Source organism: Galeopterus variegatus, unplaced genomic scaffold, assembly GCF_000696425.1.
Source record: "Galeopterus variegatus unplaced genomic scaffold, G_variegatus-3.0.2 Scaffold2739, whole genome shotgun sequence".
In the NCBI taxonomy this organism is placed as follows: domain Eukaryota; kingdom Metazoa; phylum Chordata; class Mammalia; order Dermoptera; family Cynocephalidae; genus Galeopterus; species Galeopterus variegatus.
Genome location: NW_007728850.1, coordinates 118,971 through 142,699, shown reverse-complemented (window position 1 = coordinate 142,699; position 23,729 = coordinate 118,971). Strand labels below are relative to the sequence as shown.

General features: G+C 49.0%; 1 protein-coding gene across 1 annotated transcript; it reads right to left on the bottom strand.

The window, feature by feature from the left end:
* Positions 1-10,027: 10,027 nt before the first annotated feature.
* Positions 10,028-23,729, bottom strand: IRF4 (interferon regulatory factor 4; the record flags this gene model as incomplete). The annotated part of the gene is made up of 8 exons (XM_008582854.1): positions 10,028-10,186; positions 12,536-12,648; positions 15,651-16,004; positions 18,446-18,553; positions 20,484-20,625; positions 21,282-21,370; positions 22,191-22,377; positions 23,571-23,729. Coding segments are annotated over 8 exons (1,296 nt in total), but the record flags the coding sequence as incomplete, so codon positions are not given.

Here is a 23,729-nt window from a genome sequence, read left to right as displayed (position 1 = left end):
TCGTCCACTCACTACTACGTAGGTATCCACGAACGATATAGTTAGAGAGGTAGCATGAAAATGGAATATTCCTGGAAAAACACAATGGAAATGGAGGTTTTAAGTATCTTCTGTATCTCGTAGCCCAGACCTTCTTGTGGCTTCACAGGCTTGGCTGGGCTGCACCTGTTCTGTCGTTGGGCAGCCCCCATTTTCTCCTGTGGTCTTTCTACCTGCATGGTTGGCTGGGATGTGAGTGTAACCTCTGGTGGATGTGGTCACACCCAACTGTCCCCACTTGGTTCTTTGGAAAGCCATGACTATTCCTGGGAGGTTGTGGTTTGAGGCAGCTCCTGAATTTGACCCTGACTTCACAAAGCTAAAGGCAGAGCATGTCTCTGAACTCCCCTCCCCCCACTGCACAGGACATAAACGTCAGGCACCCTCCTCTGCCATGGCTGCCTTGGCAACGAGACTTGAACTCATCAGGAAAGACTCGTGGGGAAATGGACTGGACTGGCAGCTCCCCGTGGAGCTGAGGCTGGTTCGGTTCATTTGTCTAGGAAGGCCAATGCCATGACACTGAAACCAGTAGGTGCCAACCAGGAGCCAGCTGTCTGGGAAACATGTTTCCTTGGGCAAAAGGTTGTGGATGAAGAAACCCGAAGACATCCCAGCACTGGGGAAACAATCTGCTTGAGCCCTGGTGCGGCAGGTCAGTGGCATTACCCTGTGGGAGCAGAGCGTGTTCAAGGCAGTTTAAGATGGTGGGGACACCTCTGTTGGAGAGAAGCCTCATTTCCTGGAGAGTCATGAAACTTCTCAATGTCCTTTCTTCACAAGACCATATGGTTCCAGGGGGGCACCCCAGTCCTTGGAGACAGGCCCAGGAGTGCATCAGCAGACACTCGGCTCACGTGGAACGGTAATAACAGAAATGGGAGAGTCGTGGAGGTGGGCAGGGTGGAGCGGGCCCCGCACACGTGGCCGCCTGCCACCCCTTTCGCCTGTGTCCTCCACGTCTCTCCTGACTTCTCCCATTTATCTCTCTTCCCAGGCTGATTTCTTTCTCCTCTGCCTTCCCATGCATGTTTGGGTTTTCCATGTTATCAGACCTGGTTCCATCCTGCCTTTTGGTCTAGTAGCTCATTTGTGTGTCTGCTTCCTTCAGGTGCCCATCTACACGTGCTTCGTACCTTATTTCAGCTGCCTTCAGAGGAGTATCTAGAAGAAGCAGGGTGACAGTCCCTCCCTGCTCCGCTCATGCCTAGACAATTATGTCTGATGTTCAGTGGGTGAAGAACAGGATATGCAGAGGGACAGTCCCTGCTTCATTCCCACGGCCAGCGTGACCCACCTGATGGCGGCTGATTATTTGGAACAAAGGACTGAGGTCTCAAATGTTTGTTACCCCCACAGAGTCATGCCACTCTCTCGGTGTCTCATATCCATGTGACTTCTATGGTACTAAAGGAAGTTTTACCAAGCCTGGTGACATGCATGAGAAAGACAATTGGTGGATGAGATGCTCAGGCCACGTGGAAACCAGTTAACGGAAAGGGGTGCGATGGCGAGGGGCAAGGGAGGTGGGTGGAGCCTGCCTCTCGGACCGCCTTCCACGTGAATTTTGTTCTTCGTTTATTCCACGTCCACCCCTGATGAGGTTCAGAGGTTAGGTTTGGAGAAGAGAAGGTTCAGGCAGAACAGGAGAGCAGGGGCCGAGCCTTTGAAAAGCACAGATGAGGAGAGGGACTCTAGGCTTGGCGGGCCGGACAGCTGCCCTCTAGCAGTTGGGGTTCCCTAACTCAGTGGAGCAGCATCCCGGCAGGTAGAGTCCTTCATGCTGACGGACCTCACCTGGGCCTCAGCAGTCAGACACGTTCCACAGGTGGCCCGTCTGGACGAGCAGGGTTGGCCTGGACCCTCTCCTCCCAGGGGCTGCTGGGCTTGTGGGAGTGTGCTCACACCTCCACTGCTCCCAGGAGCGGGGCGTTGATTCCGGCTGGAGGCAGGGCTGTCCCTAAGGAGCAGAGACATCCACATGAGCTGCTCTGCGTCTCCCTGAGAGCACTGCACAACGGGATCATGTTCCTGCCCCTCGACTGCCCCTTCCCCGAGGGTGACCGTGGCTATGATCTGCTGAGCACTTGCTGTGTGCCGGTCCTGGCTAAGCCTGTGGCAGAGGCTCTTCCTACTGGTGTCCCCTCCCACAGAGCAGAGATGCTGCCCACGATCCCCAAGCCCAGTCCCTCTGGGATGCAGGCCAGCTGCAGCCATCACAGAAGCAAACACACTGCACCGCATCGGCCCTGAGCCCTTTTCCACCTGTGCTGTGCTGGGCACTGAAGGATACTTAGCTGTTGCTCAGGTGTCACCTGCCATGACCCAAAGACAAAGACAATGAAGCAAGAAGAAGCCCACATCCAAGGTAAATCCGAAGACAGGGGGGGGGGGGGTCAAACCCCTTCTGAGACCAAGTACCAGCACCTTCTGCCCTGGTTTGTCCATGCAGATGCGTGATTGGGGACAAGGAAGGGGGCTTGGAGACCCTCACTGCAGTGGCCCATGGGCCTGGGCCCCTGGGGTGGGTTGGGTGGGCCAAAGCGGGGGTGCTGGAAGATACACTCACAAGACATAGATGCCGCACACAGCAGGTGCAGGGCTCACCTCCTCGGCCACCCTCCCCTGAGAAGTGGGGGGTGCGGGCTGCTGAGTGAGGGCACGAGTCACACACAGATGGCAGCAGGAGTGGACACAGCAGAAGTGCCTAGGCTTGGCCAAGGAGGACCAGCCCCAGGACAAGGGCTCTCCTCCCGCCCCTGCAAACCCTGTAAACCAAGGTGGTGTAGAGCTAGGGCTGGGTCGGGAGCTCACAGAACCCTCGAATGTGTTCACAAACCCTTCACACACAGGTCTACAAGCTAGGTAACCAGACAAAACAGTCCTTGCAGCCTTGGTTGAAGAAGGAATAGTCTTTATTCAGCACACACACGTCTAGGAGCTAAGCAGTCCACAGAGAAACTCAGAAACTCAACTGCTACTGGCAAAGTCCAAAGAAAAACTGAAACTGAGCAGCTGCCAGCAGAGTAAACTCTATTTTTAGCCGTGAGCTCTGCCAGCCAGCCTGCTTCACAAACTCAAGAACACACAATAGCAATAGTTAAAAAGATACATTGGTGCAGATACACACTAACTGCACCCACACACAACTTGTTTACAAAGAAGTGTCGAGGGAGCCTGACTAAATTGTTCTATTTTCCCCACAGTTAGGGTGGGGACTTTTGCTGGGCTTAGAAGGAATTGGCCTGCAGCAGGATGGGGCTTGGCAGACCGTCCTTGTCCCTTGTTCAGGACAGACAAGCAAAGCTACATGCATCTCATACCACCTGGTAGCTCTGCCCCACACAGACGCTGCTAAACACTCTCCATGCCCCTCCTGGACCCTCTGGCGGGTGCACTGATGGGCTGGCCAGAGCACATCAGAGCTGCCACACCGCTCCCACCCCTGTGAGTACTGAAGTACCACAGAAGATGGGACACACAGTTGTGGAAGGCCACTTCACCTTTGAAGACCCGCTCCCACCCCAACCTTGTGCCGAGGCCCCTGCGTCCCACATCGCATGGCAGACCCCTTCCCTTTGGCTGAGCCCCTCAGCTGGGACCCCATTCCTCCCCCGCATATCCTGCCCAAAACTGCTGTTCCCAGTGTCTGGGGTCCACCCACTCTCATTCACACTGGTCGCACAAATCTCATTCTAGCCGGGGTTTCCTCCTGCATTTCCAGAGGCTCTGGCTGCCCATTGCTGGACCTCCCAGTCATTGGTCTACATGGTTACCATGGATTTCTCCTCCAGTCCTACCCACCTGGCCCTTTCATAACCTGTGGTTCTCTGCTCCTTCCAACAAACTTTTGTCACTAGATAGGTTCACTATCTCCCCAAGGCTCTTCCAGGAGGTAGGAGATATTCTCCCTTACCAGGGAGCTGCTGAAGTCTACATACTCATTTCTTCTCATGCTGCTCTCTCCTCTCTCCCCAGCCCAGAGCATCTTTCTCTAGTCCCAGGTAGGAGGTCAGGAGGGGTTTATCTTTCTCAAATCCAATGGCCCCACTGCCCGGGGAGAAGTCATGGTGGGGACATTGTCTTCCAAAACTTCAGAAATGTCATCCTTCTCAGAACCAACATAGGGTACAGTAAGAAGTGAAGAAACACTTCTAGAAAGAGAGGACTGGCCAGGGAGTGGGTGGCAGCAAGGAAGGCTCCCAGGGGAGCGGAGGCAGGTGCCTTCGAGGATGTCCCCAAGGACAGCATTGGCCAATATGTGGCCAGCCTGGCAGGAGCAGGGGCCACTGAAAGGAATGTCCTGGTTCCTAACACCCTATAAGTCCATAACCCTACACTAATTCAGGTGAAATCTATCTGCTTGGGTTAACTTAAGTATAGTCTGTCCTAGAAAAGTTAAGATACTATGACCCCAGAGTTCCTTTCCAGAGAGTTGAGGTGGGACTCACCGTGTTCCTCTGACCCAGAAAGACATGCCAGTGAGTTGTGTACAACCGTGTTCCATTGCCAAGGGCAGAATTGTTTTAGGAAAGTGAATCTAATGCAGACTTGCAGTGTAGCTGAAGAAAGGTTTAACTAACAGAACAAGCTTTGGTACCTGAGAGAGGTGTCAACTTACTTAAGCACAAGCTCAAAAGCTGAAAATCCCTTTAAAACACTCTTAGATATAAACAGTCAATACACTGTATGAAAAATACTTATCCAACATATACGGACTTGAGTTCATCCATACTTTTGAGTGACTAGAGCTTCAAGAAGCAGTGTGATAGTTTATTTTTCCATTATTGCTGTTTGGTTGAGCAAACTCAAAATTACTCCAATCTAGTATTCCGGGACCCACATCCGAACCGCGAACTCTCCTGACAGCTCCACGGAGCCTGCAGCTGCCAGGTTTCCCCAGCACAAGCTGCACCATTTCTTTCTTTTTTCGTGACCGGCAACGGATCTCAACCCTCAGTGTCGCGCCCGTACCGGACCGGGACCGGCAACGGGATCACAACCCTCGGTGTTGTGCCCACACCTCGCTCAGCCAGTGAGCGGCCGGTCTGTATGTGGGATCCGAACCCTCGGTGGGAGCGCCACTGCGCTCCCAAGTGGCACACTGTAGCAGTGTGCCACCAGGCCAGCCCCCAAGCTGCACCATTTCTGCAGCAGTCTTCCTGCCAGACGCTGCTGGGTAAGTCACAAAAGAGACAAAGCTGAGAGAGGAGCCTGCCATGCCTAACTGCTCAGAGAGGAAGCATTTGAAGCTGAGGCCAAGAGCAGCCATCAGGCCCCAGGGATGCCATCTAAACCCCGTGCTGTTTCTCAGCAGGTGTCCCACACTTTCACGTTCAGAGTGCCAGTGAATGCTGGTCAACCTACATCCACTCCCCTCAGACAGCAACGGAAAAATCAGGAGCTTTGAATACAAGAGGAAACATTACAAATAACTTCTTTGGGTCTACTAGACCTTTGAAACACAGGTGGAGACCTACATCCACTCCCCTCAGACAGCAACGGAAAAATCAGGAGCTTTGAATACAAGAGGAAACGTTACAAATAACTTCTTTGGGTCTACTAGACCTTTGAAACACAGGTGGAGGACGAGCAGGCAGGCACGAAGGGGAGGAGGACAAAGTGCTCTCCTTGCACGTGTCACATGTGCTGGAAGGACCGCCCAACACTTTTGAACAGCCTTTGCAGTTTTCTTTAAACAAGCTGAACACTTTGAAATCTGACTTCAGGGACACGTATGACAACCAGGAAGGAAGTAGGCTGCTGAAGCAGTCTCACTGAAAAACCGGCCCAGAAGGAGGAAGTACTTGAAAGCTATCAAGCTGAACGTTTAATGATACACACACTCCATAAGAAAAATTTCGAAGATTTTATTTATCAGCTATCTAAAAACATTACTTTAGCACACATAGCCATCTGCTTTGATAAGCAGTTTATGTCAAAGTCGGTGATACACACAAGCACTGTCCACAGAACGTTTTCCCAGTTCCTGAGGCCTCTGCCTGCGAGTCTCAGCAATGCGGTGGAACCAGCAGAGCGCGGGGTCGGGCCGGTGGACCTGCAGGGCTCTAGCCACCAGCAGGCCATGCACCGCACCGGAAAGTGGTGTGCAGGGAAGGCGATGGGGAGGAAGTGAGCCCCACCACCTTCCCTCTCACAGAGTCTGAAGCAAAATCGGACTTTGCCTTGGTGGAGGCCGGGCCTGCTGGCCCTTCTGTCTCCCCCACCTCCATGCTCTCCTCCGCCACTGCGGTTACACTTCATGTGCACGTTCCCACAGCAGTGAAAATAAACACCAGGAAAACTGACCTTCACTGCATGCGTGTGACAGACTCTTCAAGAACAATTATCAGGGGAAGGGTGAGGTCCACCTGCGTGGACAGGGCTCGCTCTCACGGACTGGGTGTGTGAAGAAGTGGCTTGCAAAACAATATGCACAGTAGCAAACCTGACAGCAATAAGCAGACGGGTGCAGCCACCACAAGTGATTTGGGGAGATGTGTCCTAACAACACAGACCGGCAGGAATTTCACTGCCAGAAAAACACTCACCTGTGGGGAAGCAGAAGCATGTGACTTTTACTAAAAAGTAACTGATGCCCCCCCAAAAAGAGCCTTCCTTGGTGCGCAGGATGCGCGAGCACTTGAGATCCCCTAGTCCTCCAGCTTGGGGCTTAAACACGATGCCTCAGCAGGACAAGGAAACCTCCTCTGTGCCGAGGCCTGACGCAAACTCTAGATACACACACGTAAGTGCTGACACACTGGAAGTGCTATTCACCCACTGCAGGGTTTTACTTTTTTCTCACAGTGAAGCAGCCACTGTTTAGCTCAAACCGAAGTAGTCTAGCTGGGTTCTCCATAGGGTGACTAAGCATCCTTTTTGCTTGGGACTGAGAGGGTTCTAAGGTTTTAGTTGTAAATGAGTTAGTCACCTGATTCTCTATAGTGTTACAGAAGACATTAATTACTGGCCAAGGTTTTACAAAATATGTGAAATCTTAGAAACAAGGAATAAACCAAGAACATGCACCCATGAGGCTTATATAGTTTTTGCCCTGTGATCCAAGGCTCTTTAGCATAACAAATACCTAAATTCTTCAACAGCATCTTCCATTGAGGACAAACTAAATTTTAGTTTGCAAATCCCACTTTATCAAGACAAGGAATGAGGAAGCCATTCCTTTTCAACGTCCTGAGACAGCTGGGAGGATTCTTAACCCTGATCATTTCATAGTTAACCATAGCACTCCATTCCCTCACACACACTCTGGGCCCCTCCAAATTAAAAAAGCCAACGTATGTAGGTTGTAAAGATAAGAAAAAGAGGTAGTGGTCCAAGCCAGCAAGCATTTTCCAGAAAATGCAGCTCCACTGTTAAAGCAGTGTAAGGTTGAAAGAAAAAGAAAGAAAAGAAAAGAATTCACACAGCAGTGAAATCAACACAGCAGTGAAATCAGGCATCTGCTTGGAGGATTAAGACGTGATACCCTGCGACAGACTCCAAAGACATCCTCTTTGAAGTGCTGGGTTAGGCTAAATATTGTCCAGCGAAGAGGGCCACATGCTGGGGCGGGGGGAGGTGCCCGTGAAACAGCAGTCCCTAATTTTGTCTTCACCTTCCCTCAGGATAATATATCCTAAAATACTTTGCATCTATAAGATGTATAAATTACTGCAGTTCACAAGGCAATCTGCTGCTCAAATGTATCCATGCGGAGTAGCTAATGAAATATCTCAAATCCTACCAGGCACATTCAATGGAATTCTACAGAAACTCCTCTAAAAATGGGCCGACCCAGTGGCGTACTCAGTTGAGTGCGGCGCTTGGGAGTGTGGCGGCGCTCCCGCCGAGGGTTTGGATCCCATATGGAGACCGGTCCACTCACTGGCTGAGCACGGTGCAGGCGCAACACCGAGGGTTGCGATCCCATTGCCGGTCGCGGTATGGGCACGACACCGAGGGTTGCGATCCTGTTACCGGTCACGAAAAAAGACAAAAAGGGGAAGAAAAAAAAAAAAAAAGAAAGAAACTCCTCCAAAAAGAACGAGGTAAACCAGCGCTGTTAGATACAAGGAGCACCACATAAAAGTGTGTGCACAATGATCCTATAAAGTTACCGGTCACGAAAAAAGACAAAAAGGGGAAGAAAAAAAAAAAAAAAGAAAGAAACTCCTCTAAAAAGAACGAGGTAAACCAGCGCTGTTAGATACAAGGAGCACCACATAAAAGTGTGTGCACAATGATCCTATAAAGTTTTTTTTTTTTTTAATAAAGATTCATGTGTATTTACAGAAAGGTGAAAATGTATTGGAATAAACTGAATGCCTCTTATGCTTACTTCTGGGGAGGAGAATGTGGGCTGGGTAAAAAGGAGATGCTTTTTACTTTTGGCTGTTCTATACTGTTTACATTTTCTGTAGTAAGTATTATATTAGTATTAAAAGCCCCTTTTAAAAATAAGAAAAAAGAAACATTCCCATGCTTCATTGCTTACTAAACTTGGTAAATTACGCTGTACTCTACGTAATCAAGGGCTATACAGTAGGCACTTAATATGTGCCTGTTGAATGGATTAAAAAATTTAGTGTAAGAATGGCATATATTTGAGAACAATCAAGTTTTTGCTGAGCCTGGAAGTAGTATCAAATATTCTGTAGCATGAGAAAAATACCAGAGTGCAACACCCCGGTCTAACTGAACAGCTGTACTTTTCCACAACCAACAACAAAAAAGTAAGCGACCAGGTTTACTTAAGCAGGTGGAGATCTTTGGGTTCTATAAAAAGATGTATTTGGAAGGAGCTGAGTACTGAAGGCCCTGTCAAACTATTACTGCCATGAGGAAGCATACAATATACAAAATAAGCAGAAACAGCCCCCGAGTCTGCAGTTTTGCAATCAATCCAGGCCTGCCGCCATGTGTCCCCACAGAATTCACCAGCCCAGGCTCACTGGCTCCTCCTCGTTAGTGTCGCCATGGATAACTAACTGATGGCCAAACAAAACAAACGGAAGAGGGGAAATGTCACACAGTTTTAAAAATGTATCTTTAGCACTTGGACCGTTGATCTTCTGTCTTTTTCGTTCTTCCTTAAGAAAAAGTTTTAGCAATAATTTCTAAAGAAAGATAAAGAAAAAGACAAAGAAACAAAAAAATTCTTCTGAAACAGAAAAAATGATCTTCTGTCTTTTTCGTTCTTCCTTAAGAAAAAGTTTTAGCAATAATTTCTAAAGAAAGAGAAAGAAAAAGACAAAGAAACAAAAAAATTCTTCTGAAACAGAAAAAAATGTCCATCCCAAGAGCAGCCCTAATGCTTTTTGGCTCCAGAAGACAGCAAGAGTCTGCCAACTGGCTTCCAGGGCAGGCCAAGGAGAAAAAGCCAAGGGGGGACAGGTGGGAGGGAGGGGACAGCGGGGCCACCGGAGGAACCCTGGGCAGGTGGGGAGAGAGGCCATCCTAAGGCCACAGGCGCCTGGCCCACCTCGGTCACAGATTCAGTGTCCTTCACTCAGCAAGCATCTTCCACAGACCTACGGCTGCTACTCACGTTCACACGCCTCTTCTGTGGGTAGAGTCGTCTCTGATTCAGACTTTCGTTCCCTGAGAAATGGTGCAACACACCTAAGTGCCTTCCTCACCCTGGTCAGCGGTCAGTGCTGAAGCCAAGCTTTCTCAGTTTTCATGCAAGAGCTAGCCTACGCCAAATGAAAGACGGCACTGAAGCACATGTCAACACACCGGGTCAGCCTTCACAGTTATCCACAGCGACAGCAGTCTGCAGAGCACGCAGTGATCACTTGTCAGGTCTGGAAGGTGGCCATTCCTCCTGCAACAGGCTCATCTGTCATCAAGGGCACCTGATTCTCCACACTTGATCTTGCTGCAATTCTATTAGACTGTGGAACTGAGGCCCCCATTTCTGGGTCCCTCAAAAGCAAAAGAAGGTGATGAACCTGGTCAATTATTTACAATGAAACAAAATCACTCATCTTGACGTTTTTCATTCTTGGATGGAGGAATGGCGGATAGATCTGTGATAATCCTCTGGGCTGCCGATGTGTTCGGGTAAATCGTAGCCCCGCAGGAAATGTCCACTGTTTTGCTGAGCAAAATAATATAGTTGTCTGGCTAGCAGAGGTTCCACCTTTAACGAGAGATTTTAAGAAGATATTACTGAGGTATTCTTTTAACATCCTGTAATTGGCTCATTATCAAATAACTCTCAAATTCTAAGGGGACGGTAAAGTTAAGTTCAAAGTTATACATACCATAACAATCAAAACATTTCATATTTGGACTGGCCAGTTTGGCTCAGTTGCTTAGAGCACAGTCTTGTAACGCCAAGGTCATGGGTTTGGATCTCAGTACCAGCCAGCCACAGAAACAGAAACAAAACATTTCATATTTGGAGCCATGTGAAGAACTAATGTTTGTCCTTACACAGAGCAAGCTGTAAACAGAATCTACTTAATTCTGGGTTTCAATTGGGGTTAAAGTTAAAGAGGATATTTTTTTAAATCAACTGCAACTTGAAATTTACATTTAACTAAGACTGAACCAAATCAAGTAAAATAATCAAATGAAAAGAAAGTCTGAGGTAATATTCAGGGTAATTTAGGCCAATGAATTTGTTTTTCCACAATGGCAGTTTGGTAGGGAGGAAGGGCTCCCAGATTACTCAGTTCCCAGGTAATCTGTATAATTCTAAACCACAGGTTTCGAGTTAAAAGAATTAGAATTAAATGAAAAGGAAGAAAAAATTAAACAACAAAACTGCTATTGTGGGAAAAAAAGAAGTTCATTGGTCCCAAATTTATCTACTTTGGTTACTAGCATGGATTACATTCACCAAAAAAACAAAACAAACAAAAAACCCCAACCTTCAGCTTTTCCTGAATTTACAGCATCTGAGACAAGCTGAACACTGCCAGTCAATCAATTGTGCTATTAAATTGAACCTTAATGTTGTTTGATTTATAACCGCATAAGCATAACTCCTATGAAAGTACACCAACAAAATAAGCCCATAGTAAAAAAAAGAGTAGGACTAATGGGTGCACGCACGCACGTTTTCCTGTTATAGACCACACGACACCATCCCAGGGAGCCCTGCTGGGGACCCCGTCCCTGCCTAACTCACATGAGCAACTGCAGCCAGAGAACCCTGAATACAAAGCTTCTGATAGAACGCTTAACTGTTGTTTATCAGTGCCGAGTCCATCGCGTCATCTAACAATCCCTACTGTCAACAAGATATTGATTATTATATATCAATCAGGGAAGAATTCATGAGAAAACTCTCAAGTCTATGGGATTACATTTTTGTTTATTGATTCGTTTTTGTTTTTACAATCAAGAAGGGGAAGGTTGTGTGCTCAAGATTAGTGTTTTATTTCAGTTTTTTTTTCCTTTTTGTCTTTTTTCGTGTCCGGCAACGGATCGCAACCCTCAGTGTCGCGCCTGTACCGGACCTGGACCGGCAACGGGATCGCAACCCTCGGTGTTGCACCCGCACCTCGCTCAGCCAGTGAGCGGGAACCGGTCTGTATGTGGGATCCGAACCCTCGGCGGGAGCGCCGCCGCACTCCCAAGCGGCGCACTGTAGCAGTGCGCCACCGGGCCAGCCCTATTTCAGTTTTCAATAAGAAATATCATCAGAGCTAAGATCTGGTCTGAATTTTGGTATTATGGGGTATAATTTTTTACCTGGCACTGCTTACTATCTGGGCCCATTAATAACTCTTGAAGGTTATGTAGCAATGCAAAGTTTTCAAAGTAAAAAATCTTAGGTACTCAAGGCTCTATTTTCTATGCTGAATTAATGCTAAATGTTATCTACATAAACTTTCTTTCCTTTTCTTTTTTATGAAAAAGATGTTCACTTGCCACAGTTGGACATATCTTAAACTATGCTAGAGAATATTAGGAGGGTCTCATCTACTTGAATTCCTTGAAAGATTTAGCTTCCTCTGCATAACATGTCCGTTAATTAAATAATTTCTAAAGATCCAGAAATAAAAGAGAGGCTGGGGAACGTATGGAGGGGATCTACACAATGCATGAGTGAGGGACGGCACTGCATTCGGGGAAAGCTTCTCCACTAAGTGAAGATCCTTTACCTAGACAACAGTTTTAGAACAATAGTTGACATGCAGAATATTAAAGGGCAACTGTTAGCATCAATCCTTTTAAATCCCTACACAGTGGGAGTACAACAATTTCCCTGAAAAATAACAAAGATGGGACAGGTGAAGGCCAGGTGTGGAGGATTCTGCCCGGTGCTGTGATGAGCGGGTCTTGGGGCTGGGAACAGCAGGCAGGACCCTGGGCTGTGCTGTTCGCTGGACCACACTTCCTCCCTCACTATTTTAAGAGTACATTTATTTTCCCAGTCACTTGCCATTTACTTTTCATTTGGGACTTCTCTAAATGGGACTCTGCTCTTGATAAAGAACAGGGGGGCTCAGTGAGGTGAGAGTGACTGAGTACTCACATGAGCTGTGATGAGCTTCCTCTGCCTCTGCGGGTCTGGAAACTCCTCTCCGAAGCACAGAGTCACCTGGAACCTCGGCAGGGGACGGCTGTGGTGAGCAAACGCTTGCAGCTCTGGAGATGCCCAAAGAAAAAGCCACACTCAGAAACCACCCTCATGGAGCAGCCGGAGACACAGGAGGTGAGTGCTCGTTTCCCGCACCCTGGGGACCACGGAGGGCGGTGGCTGCTCCCCTCCCGAGTGGGGCTGCTGATGGGTAGAGCCCGACACGACCCTGCATGGACAGGTCGTGTGCTGGCCTTCCCAGCACGGGGCTTGGCTTCCCTTGACTTCTTGAGGGAAAGATGGCCTACGTGTTAAGAACAGTGTTTTGCGGCACTGGACCCTGAGCACGCGATGGGCAGCAGAGAGGAGAGAGGGCAGGAGAAAGAGGGAAAGAAACACAGTTGTGTGAGGGCAGGGGAGCCACTGATGCAAAGGAGAAATTTTCACTCAAAAGTCAGAATGTTCTGACCTCCCAGGATTATTCTAAAACCTCCTCCTCCAACCACAGAGCCAGCAGGCACCACAGGGAGTGTCTGTCTAGTGTCCCCCTGGTGACAGAGCCCCCGCCACCGGTGGCTGTGTCCTACTCAGTGCCAGGCCTGAGCCAGAAAAACACGTCACTCCTCGCAGACCCCCTGCCCACCTCCGGGACGGAAGCATGACTTGAGATGACACGGGTGGCAACGGGCACCTTGACCCTGCCCTGTGGATGTGCATGTCCTGCGAAGCAGACTGGAACACTGCCGCCAAGATGCGCCGCTCCCTGACACCAGCCGCGCCCCACACCCACCCTCCGGTGACTCAGGCCCACAGCCAGGGCCACACGTCGCCTCCGCAGAAGCAGCACGTGTGCACAGGAGCTGCTGGAGCTTCTGCAGAACAGCCGTGCTGATCCTCCTTACCAGATACCACACTCGCCAGGCCTTGGGGCTGTCCCTAGTGGTGTACGCAGAAGCAGCACGTGTGCACAGGAGCTGCTGGAGCTTCTGCAGAACAGCCGTGCTGATCCCCCTTACCAGATACCACACTCGCCAGGCCTTGGGGCTGTCCCTAGTGGTGTACAGATCCTGAACAGGTAGATATCAGAGATTTCCACTCTTGTCTTCAACTGAAGAGAAGTTTCTGGCTAACTCACAGGCCTCTTTGACTTCCTGCTCTTTTTTATTTTCTTCCAGAATTCAAATCAAACCCAACCGACTTAGTCAGAATGTGTAAAATGCATTCACCCTGCCGAGGTCTGAGACTACACCTACACAAGCTAGTCAGAGTGGCGCGGTGGCACAGTTCTGTGAATGGATGAGTCTCGTGCACCATCACATGAGAACCTGTGGCGGGAAGACTTCACTGTGCAGACGCTGGTCTACACAGCTACAGCCCTTACATTCCCAGCACCCTCCACCAACCTCGGTGAGCACAGCTCCCCGCTACTAGGAAAAAACACAGTCCTTGCTCGAAGACAATACGAAATTGTAGGCACATGAATTTGCAGTCTGAGGATGTCGCCGGCACCTGCTTCCTGCGTCTCTCTAAGTGTTCCTTATGGCTTTGTCACAGCGGGGATTCTACTTTCCTAAACCATGCATGGCAAGAGTAGCACAGAGAAGCAAGTGCCATTTTTCCGGGATGCCTTAATTAGAAAGCCCTCGCCCCATGGTATCTGCTGAATCCAGAGATGCAAAGGTCCACACCCTCTGAGGGCCCCAGTCCCGCTGGGCTCCAGCCTTCCAGGGACAGGCGATCTCTTTCACCTCTCAAGGAAGACACAGGAGGTGCACATGGCGTGCCCCTCAGTGGCTCTTGGCTCTTCCTCTGCACCCACCCAGAGCACCATGCCTGGCCCCAAGACTGACAGGACAGTCCTGGCCGAGGTCCCACTGCTCTCCCAAGGGGTGCCCAGCCCCACACGCTCACCTCACCTGCTTCTGCCTTGGAGGCCAAAGATACATCTCCTCCTTCTGTGGGCAGGTAGTTATCTAGGGACATATTTGTTTATGGCACCAAAAGAGAATTTGGATGAGCTTATGCAAATTTGGGCACTTAAGCCAGAAAGGCTGAGTGGGAGTCAACGGTGCCAGAGGACACGGATGCCTCATCGTTTTAGTTTAAATGAACGAATTTGGATGAGCTTATGCAAATTTGGGCACTTAAGCCAGAAAGGCTGAGTGGGAGTCAACAGTGCCAGAGGACACCGATGCCTCATCGTTTTAGTTTAAATGAACTGAATGAAGAAGCACATCCAGGAAAAGGAAAGGCACGTGAAAAACCAAGAACACAGGGAGCTCTGAAGGGGACACTTAGGAAAGACTAGGTGTAGGCAAAGGTCCAGGAGGAGCTGGCAGTTCGCTGGCAGATAGAGCAGCCGCTTCATTCACTGTGGAGGAGATGTCCTCAGTCTAGACAATAGTCTACACTGGGTGAAGCCTCGGCCATGACACGGCCAGAGCTTGCACAAAAGCCAGCCCAGGGCTGATTTAATCATCATGAAATCAAAACTAAAAACCAAAATGTATTGGTTCTGGAAAATATGATTAGGACCATTCATGTTACAGAGATAACTCAAAGCCCTCTCGCCATGTCCCCTTTGCAGAATCAGTTCAGCACACTCTCACCCTGGCCCCACGTGCGGAGCAGCGTCTGCTCGGGGATGACACATCTCATAACTAAGAAGGTTAACAATATAGCCTAACCTTTACGATTTTTCTAGGAACCTGAAAAGAGCTGAAACATCAGCAGACACGATGGCTGAGATCATGCTGCCAACCGCATGGAGCCCTGTGAAGAGATGACTGCTGAAAATCAGAATTTCAAGATGTCAGACTGAGCCACAGTCCAGCCTGGCCCATCCCATCGGGACCTCCTCGTGACCCTCTACTGACAGACGGACGGGAGCCGTTGACACAAACAGGTGAGTCCTGAACCAGACAGGAAGCTTATGCTGGGAGCGAACCCAGTGGGCTCAGGGTTAACAGGAGGAAGACCTCTGTATAGGGTAGCAGGGACCCTGTCACTCTGACACCCCATCGAGCACACCCTCACCACCTCCATTCTAACAGATAGGGAGGGGTGTCACCTGATAAAAACTGCTGCGTGTCAAAGAGCTTGCAGGTCTGGTCTCTCTCCAGTTTGTTGGGCCGGTCGCTGCACAGTGCCAGGGGCCCATCCCAGTAGATCCTGCTCTGGCACAGTCTTTTGGCATAAAGCCCATCGGGGGCCATCCAGAGGACCACGCCCCTCTCCAGGTGGCTCAGCAGCTTCTCAATGTTTTTCCTCTGGCCATTGTCCTCTGGGTAGGGAAACAGGACCTGGTCCAGGTTGCTGGCATCGTAGGTGTGTCCGTGGGAGATCCGGCAGCCCTCGGGGCTGGATGTGGTCACCTCCTTCACCAGGATCTCCCGGTAGTACAGGCAGATGTGCAGCCGGCAGTCTGGAAACACACAGCTCCTGAGTCAGGGCCAAGGGACAAAGGACACTGCCAGATACCAAATCACTCTACCAGAGCCAAATGCATTTGGTGGAACCCTGTGTCTCAGGATGCTCCATGAGAAAAAAAAACATTCAAGTAAGTCCAGGAAATGCTGTGCGACCATATGTCCTGCCGGGGACTCACAGAGAGTGCGCACTCAGCTCTTAGAGACGTCCCATGAAAAGAAACCTATTTACTTGGTCTAACACAGCATTTTCCAAATTTATGTGATGACGGACTCTTTTTATGGGGGGCGGGGGGAAGCATATCTTTCATTAATTATCTGCAAAATATGTTTAACTCGTATTACAGAGCATCTCTATTAAGTACTGACTACATCATCTTTTTGATGATGGGGATGACAGTAGTCAAAATACTAAGTCGTGTCATTGAATGAGAATTCATCTTTTAACAGATCAACTTTGGTTTTGGAAAAGGTGTACCTGAAGTTTAATTTCTACCACCAAAAAATATAATGGTGTTTCAGGAAAAAAGCAAGTATATCCACATATATGAAACTATTCTATCAATATCACAGTTAAACATATTTTTGCAGAAAATTAATGAAAGACATGCTCCCCTCCCCTCCAAAAACGAGTCCATGGCCACAGATCCTTTAGGTTAAAAAAAAAATCATAAACATATATAGGTGTGTGTGTGTGTGTGTGTGTGCGTGCGCGCACATGCGTGCGTGTGTGTAAGGGTAAGACCTTAATAGTGATTGATTGCTGGGTGGTGGAATGTGATGTTTTTATTTTTCCATTTTTATTTTTCTGATTTTTAACACTGGTTATGTGCTGCTTTTATCATAAAATTAATTCTTGTGGAAAAAATACATCAGTGAGTAAAACGTTGTTAGGACCAACAGTTAAAGTCTGCTGAAATCCCACTAGGCTTGAAAATAATTCTAAAACTGTGCTTTCTAAAACTTTCAACAAGATTAATTCATTAACAAAAATTTGACTGATTTTAGAAACCTTTTCAAAATATCACCCACAGACCGAAAGGACCCAGCTAGGCTTGCAAAGGGCTCCTTAGCTGAAATGCAACATGACAGCATAGAAAGGAGATGGCTACCTGCAGGTGACTGCATGGGATTCAGAATGAACTGGAATTACAGCTCTCTAAGACATGTGCTCAAGGTAATTGATAATCTGTATTATGCATACAAAAAAGAAACCCACAAAACCCTCTTATCCCTCAATGGCAGGTTTTGAGACTGAACCCACACCACTGTCTCCATCCTCTGTTCCGGTGCTCCTGAGAGCGTCAGAGGCACACCCCATGAGAGTGGGTGTTGGCCATCGAGGTGACTCGCAGGGCAGGTTTCATTTCATTTAATGTCATCAGAAATCACGCGGTTGCAGTGATATAAATAACTGTTTATTTCCTACTCTTCAGGCACCCACACAAGTTTTAGATGCTCAAGAAAAGGGTTAGAAAGTTTCTAAAAACAAACACGAGCTTCTTGCCTAGAAGAGCCTCCTAGCAGACATCTCGGTTACTCGTGAGCATGTCAGAAGAAAAGCACATGCCTCATCCAGAACTTCAGAACTGAGGACAACAGGGAGGTGAAACTCCTGCTCCCCTGTGAGCAAGAAAAGCTCCGCAGCTCTCTCCCTGAAACTCCAGAATCTGGTTTATGTTATCTGTTGCTGATTTTCACAGAGGCCAGGGGGCCAGGTGAGAATTCCAAAGCTTAAGCTATTCATTTTGAACATAAATACAACTTCCATTTCAAAAATCCCTAGTTTTATTTAAAACATAAATACACATATACCACATATACTTCTCGAGGTGCCTTCCTGAAAACAGATAAGATTGCAGTGGGGCAGAGATTCTTTTAGGATTGGAACTTAAAGATAGGACTGAGGCCATATTTGCTTGTAAGTCATATCAAAGTTCAGAGGAAAAGCAAAATCTACATTACTTTTAGGCATATGGACATATGGAGGCAAGGGGCCAGAAACACCTTCCCCTTCAAGCAGATGAGGAAGACCTGTGTATGGCTAAATTATGAGAACAATCAGCTTCTCAAAATGTGGAGCTCTTCTCCTTTCCTAAGAAGTTATTCTACGTTGTGAGGATGTTGGCCGACGAGGGGCCTTGGTGAAGGAAACCAGAGCGTCTGTGCGTGCCTGAAAATTCTAACAGGTGCCAGTGTGCAAGTTAAAATGCCTCCATCAAACCCGTGTTGTATCTGTCAACAGAACAACAGTCTGCCTTCTCAGGCTGTTTTTAATGGTGATCCTTATTCACTATGGTAGCCACACAAGGTGGGTGACAGGATGCGTCTACCCAGGGAGAGCAAAGCCGCTGAATGAAATCCCCATCAAATGTAACCCAAGGTGAAGGGAGAGGCCAGCCTCCCACGTGCCTCCAGAACCGCATGCTGCACTCACCTGAGAGCGCCAGGGCTTCGGCAGACCTTATGCTTGGCTCTATGGGGATTCCAGGAGCCTGGGACTCGGGTGGGGCACAAGCATAAAAGGTTCCTGTTACCTGGCAACCTGCATTTCAAATAAAAATCAGATGATGTCTAAACACAGGCCACTGGGAGGCTGCCTGGGGCTGCATAAGCCTCGGAAGGAAGGGCCAGTGCCCCGCCCACCTTCCAACCCACGCCCAGCACTACCCGACTGGCGGGGCATGTTCTTGTGAGCTAAAGGCAAGCCGATGTCCGGTGGGAAAACCAAGGTGGAAGGAGGAAGGAGCCACTGCACAGTTTTGGAAGGAAACTCAGAGCTCTCTCTCCAAACAGGGAAACTGAGGCCCAGCAAGAGATGAAGTGATTTGCCCGTCTTCACACAGCAAGTTCACAGCAGAGCTGAGAGCTCAGGTCTATGTGCTGAGTTCTGACACCAGAGAGTCCGACTGAAATGAACAAATTGTTCAGTCCACATTTGTTTTACTTGTTATTTCTGGTTCAGGAAAAAGCTGAACCATGCTTCTCAGCAGCACAGTCGCTGTGTTGCATTAAACATGAGCAGAAAAAGAATATGTAACAGGGTCTAATTTTGCTGGTGTTTCATTTAGCATTGCCTGTGCTGCAAAATGTCTACACCTGTCCCGTCCCTCTGCACAGCTCAGAGCATGCCTCTTTGCTCTGGCTATTAGTTCAGCAAGGCCTGGTGCACTTGACACTAGCCTGAATTTCAGAATCTAGGTTAACATCAGCTGATTTCTCCACTACTATATGGAAAACCAACCTTTGTCGTAAACCACTCTTGACGAGCTAATAGAATGAATTCTGAGTTTTTCTGTAAACATGTCACTCAGTACCAACATTCAGTAACAGTGTACTTCCTCAGCACCAGACCCAGTAACAGCCTGAGTCTGACTAGAGACAGGGGCTGACTGAATTGTGAGGAAGCAGATAATCCTAGAACACACAAAAGGATCAGTGTATGGTCCTGTCTCAGGACTTCTGTTTAAATAACTCTCAGAAGTCCTAAAAGCTTGTGTCTTGCTGCCCTGAACACACCTTGTGAGATTCTCTCTGCACCTAGCTAATTAGTGCTTCTGCTGAGAGATGTCACTTGATGTCTGAGGAACTGGTGAGGTGTGGGACCACATCTGATCCAGAATGAGCAGGTCTCCTTGGGACCCAGAACTAGCCAGGCACCTGTGGAGATGGTTTATGTGTTTTTCATGGTGTTTATTCTTCATTCTCGTTATCACCTGTAATACCAAGAACAACTACTGTGGACACACCACTATTTCAGAGAAATACAGTAGCCGATAATCTCCTGGTCCCTGCAGAGGGAGGGCCTGGGCATAGCTGTAGAGTGCCCACTTCGCAGATGGGCAGGCACACACATATCAGTGACATCGTGTGGCCCTTGCTCAGCATTCAGGGACAACCCAGGAAGGAAGAAAGCCAAAATCCATTGCTTTTTGCCTAAGACTACAAATGATGCTTAGGATTACTCGGAGAGGATGAAAAATCTTAACCGTTCACCAGACAACATGAAAAAAACAGACAACTGGCTTGACGCCTGCCTCGCCCTGGTGTGCAGTGGAAGGCTGGGCATAGCTTTAGGGATCTGGCATTGCAGCCCAGCCCTTCACTCTCACTGGATAGCTTAGGCATGTTACTTGCATCCTGTGAACTCCCTTGATCTCCTCTACTAAAAGATGGGGCCATTTCTAGCTGCCTGGAATGATGTCTGTGGTGAGATAGGGCCCTTTGCAGGGCAGGGCCTAGCAAGGGTTCTGAGAGTAAGCCTGGCTCTGCAGACCTCGCCATCCTGCAGGACAGAGAACACCCTCCCTCTCCCCTTCACTGCACACGAGCTCTTTCCAGCAGCCTCTGAGTAGGGGAAAGAGTGGTGGCACCGTCCAGGAAGGCAGACCAGGACTCACCACCGCAGGCAGGTCAGTGCTTCTGGATCACTTTCAGAATGATAACGAAAATGATTCTTCTGGCACCCTCCTTACCATTCTCACAAGCTGGGCCTTGCCAGTGGTGGCTGCGGGGTCCGAAGGTCACAGGACATTGGTACGGGATTTCCGGGTGTGGCTGGTCGGGAACATAATCCCTCCAGCTTCTGTCGTGGGGTGGCATCATGTAGTTGTGAACCTGCTGAAGGAACACAGGAGGAGCTCAGATGAAAAGCACTGGCAGGGGCAGGGGCACCTTTATAGCCTCCCAAACTCCTGAGGGAATCCCTATTTGGCTGGCAGCCAAATCATTTTATCCTCTGAAAAGGCTGGAGTGAGTGGCGTGTCACACTAGGTGGAAACTAGCCACAGAGGATCGGAAGCACAATGGAGACAGTGTTGCAGAGTAACGCTTTATGTGAAGCTTCATCATATGGTAAAACCTGGCACCAAAAGTACTGCAGGGAAGTTTGCCTTCTTTTACCCACCAAAGTGAATAAGACAGAGCTGTAATTCACATCAGGAAAGCCTGAAGAGATCAGCTGCTCTGCGGTTTCACATGATAAAGCACTACTTCCAAAATCTCCGACTTCCACAAAAGGTCTATTTCCCAGTAGAAGCGAGAATCAGTAAAAGAAGCATATTCCAACAGGCAGACACTTGCTCCCTGACTTAACCCACACCAACAGCAATGCCACATGGAAAGTGAGACACTGATTCTGTGACCAGGGATTTGGGTTGGCTGTTGGGCTAGTTGCAGCAAATCCCAACTTGTGCTGAATTTGTGTGTTCTCCTGCTGTGTGGCCTCACACAGACCAGCCTGGCCTTCTGGAAGTCCAGCACCCTCACCATACCTGGGCTGGGAGTGAGGCGTAAGGGCCCGTCATGGTGAAGGGGTGGCTCATGGTCATCTGTGGGTCCTCCAGAGTAAGCTGCTTTGCTCCTGCATGTTTGGGGAAGATGGAAATGGCACAGAGTGAAAAAAGGAACTGACTTAACTAAATGTCAAGGATAAAAAAAAATACCTGAGGGTTTGATTCTTAGAATGCATAGCGTGCTGCTGACAAATAAGGCATTTTTGCAACTCCCTCAGGCAGTTATTTATCACACCATTAAACTGAGTTCTACAATGTCTGCCTTGTGCAAGACAGGTAGAGAAGCAGGTGAAATGCTGTGTGTGAATGTGCCTTGTGACCACAGCAAGATGCTTCCCAAGTGAGGTCGCCTATATGACTTGTTTAAAATGCAGATTCCTTCCTTTACTCTAGACACACTGGCCAGAATTGTGGAAAGAGGGGCCCAGGAATCTGAATTTTAATAAGCCCCCCAGCTGACCATATCACACTCTAAAAGTTGACCTTTTTTTTTTATTATAAATAGTAACAATACACGAATGTATGCTTTCCTTCTACAAAACTGTTACTAAGACTGGCAGATAAGGAAAGACTTAACAACTTTACTAGTTTTTGTTTGGAAATCTGGCCCATACCTTAATAGAACTTACGAACTGTAAAACACACACTCAATGCACACACACGCACACAAAGGCTCGGAGTGTGAGAAATCAGCCTACCCTAATACCACAAGAATTTCAGCTTATGACCCAGACTACAACTTGGGCAAGAAGCCTGCTGGCCTTGAACATGAGGCAGAAGGCAGGCTGGCTCTACAAAAGCAAAAATGGAAAGTGGCCTCCAGATTGAAATCAAGGGACAAGTATCAGCTGCCTCTATTCTGTGACTCGAATGCAGGAGAGCGCCTACCTTTCTTGGCTCCCTCAGGAACGATCCTGTACACCTTGTAAGGGTCTGAGATGTCCAGCTGGCTCCTCTCAACCAGCTCCTCAAAGTCATTGCTCTTGTTCAGAGCACATCGTAAACGTGTCTTCCAGGTGGGAGGGTCCGGCTTATCGATGCCTTCCCGGAACTTTCCTTTAAATAGTGCCCAAGCCTGGAAGAAAAGAATGAAGGGAACAAAAAGTCAAAATACAAGTCCTGTTAAAAAAAAAAAAAAAAAAAAAAAAAAGAACCTGGGAATTGTGTTATTAAAAGAAAGAAGGGTGCTTATGTGCTTCAGATTTACCCTGTTGCTAAAAACGTGAGACAGAAAGATACCAGGTGTCCTCTGGGTAAAATCTTTTTCACCTTGCACCTTATCGTTGCTAACTTGAGGGTGAGTGGTTAGAACTTTTTCTGGGTATTCATAAAAGGTGGGGTGAAATGCGGAGGCCCCTAGAGCGGGCTCTACCCACCCCATGTCTGGAGTGAGTTGGACTGTGACGAGGGACAGAGCTGTGGGGTGCGCAGCTGCCCACAGAGAATACGTGCACGGCCACACAATCTGAGGTACTCTGAAAGCAAATTCCCAGAGGAAGTCCCCTTGCCCCGCTCTGCCCACAGGTGGGGGCTGGGCCACAGCACACAGTTCCCTGGGTAAACTGCTCTAGGGAAAGCACTCACGACAGGGACACGCGCAGAAAGTGGGCAAGGGAGAGAGAAAGATCAAGAGGAAGGCCCAGAAGTCAAGAGACGAGAGAGAAAGAGAGAGAGAGAGATTTCCAGAGAGACTTGGAAAGAGAGAGTTGGACAGGCAGAGACACAGAGAGATGGAAATGGAAGTGCCCAAAGAGAGCTAGAATGGGAGAGAAGAGAGATGGAACCAAAGGGGAAAAATCCAGAGAGACTCAGAGAAAAACTGCAAAACAGAGAAAGAAAGACAGTGAGAGAGAGAGAGACTGGAGCACAACACCCACGCATACAGAAAAAGACAGACACACGTGGACAGGAGGCGGCAGAGCGGGATCTAACAGGCTGTGAGGGAACCGCATCCCCGCTCATCCTCCAGGGCTTCCCCTGCTTTCGGAGCCCTCTGACTCCCCGGGTGCTGCTCGGTTCCCGGTCTGTGCAACCCCCCCGAGAGGTTGGAACCTCCTCCCCTTCTGCCACCTGAGGCTCTCTCCCGGCCGCCCGCCCTGCGGAGGGGGTCACCCCGTCGCGCGCGCCCCGTTGTGGTCGGGTCCCTTCGAGAACGGCCACGCGCGTGGGGCGCGGGCCTGGCGCGCGGCAGGGTCGGGGCCAGGGACCAGCCGGGCTCTGTGGGGCTCTCGCCCCTGCCCTCCCGAGGGCTCCCCGAGTGACGGTGACCTTGAAGAGCGCGGCGTCCTCCTCGCGGTTGTAGTCCTGCTTGCCCGCGTGCTTCCAGGGGATGCGGAAGATGCTCTTCTCCTCGTTCTCCCACACCAGCCCCGGGTACTTGCCGCTGTCGATCTGGTCGATCAGCCACTGGCGGAGTTTCCCGTTCCC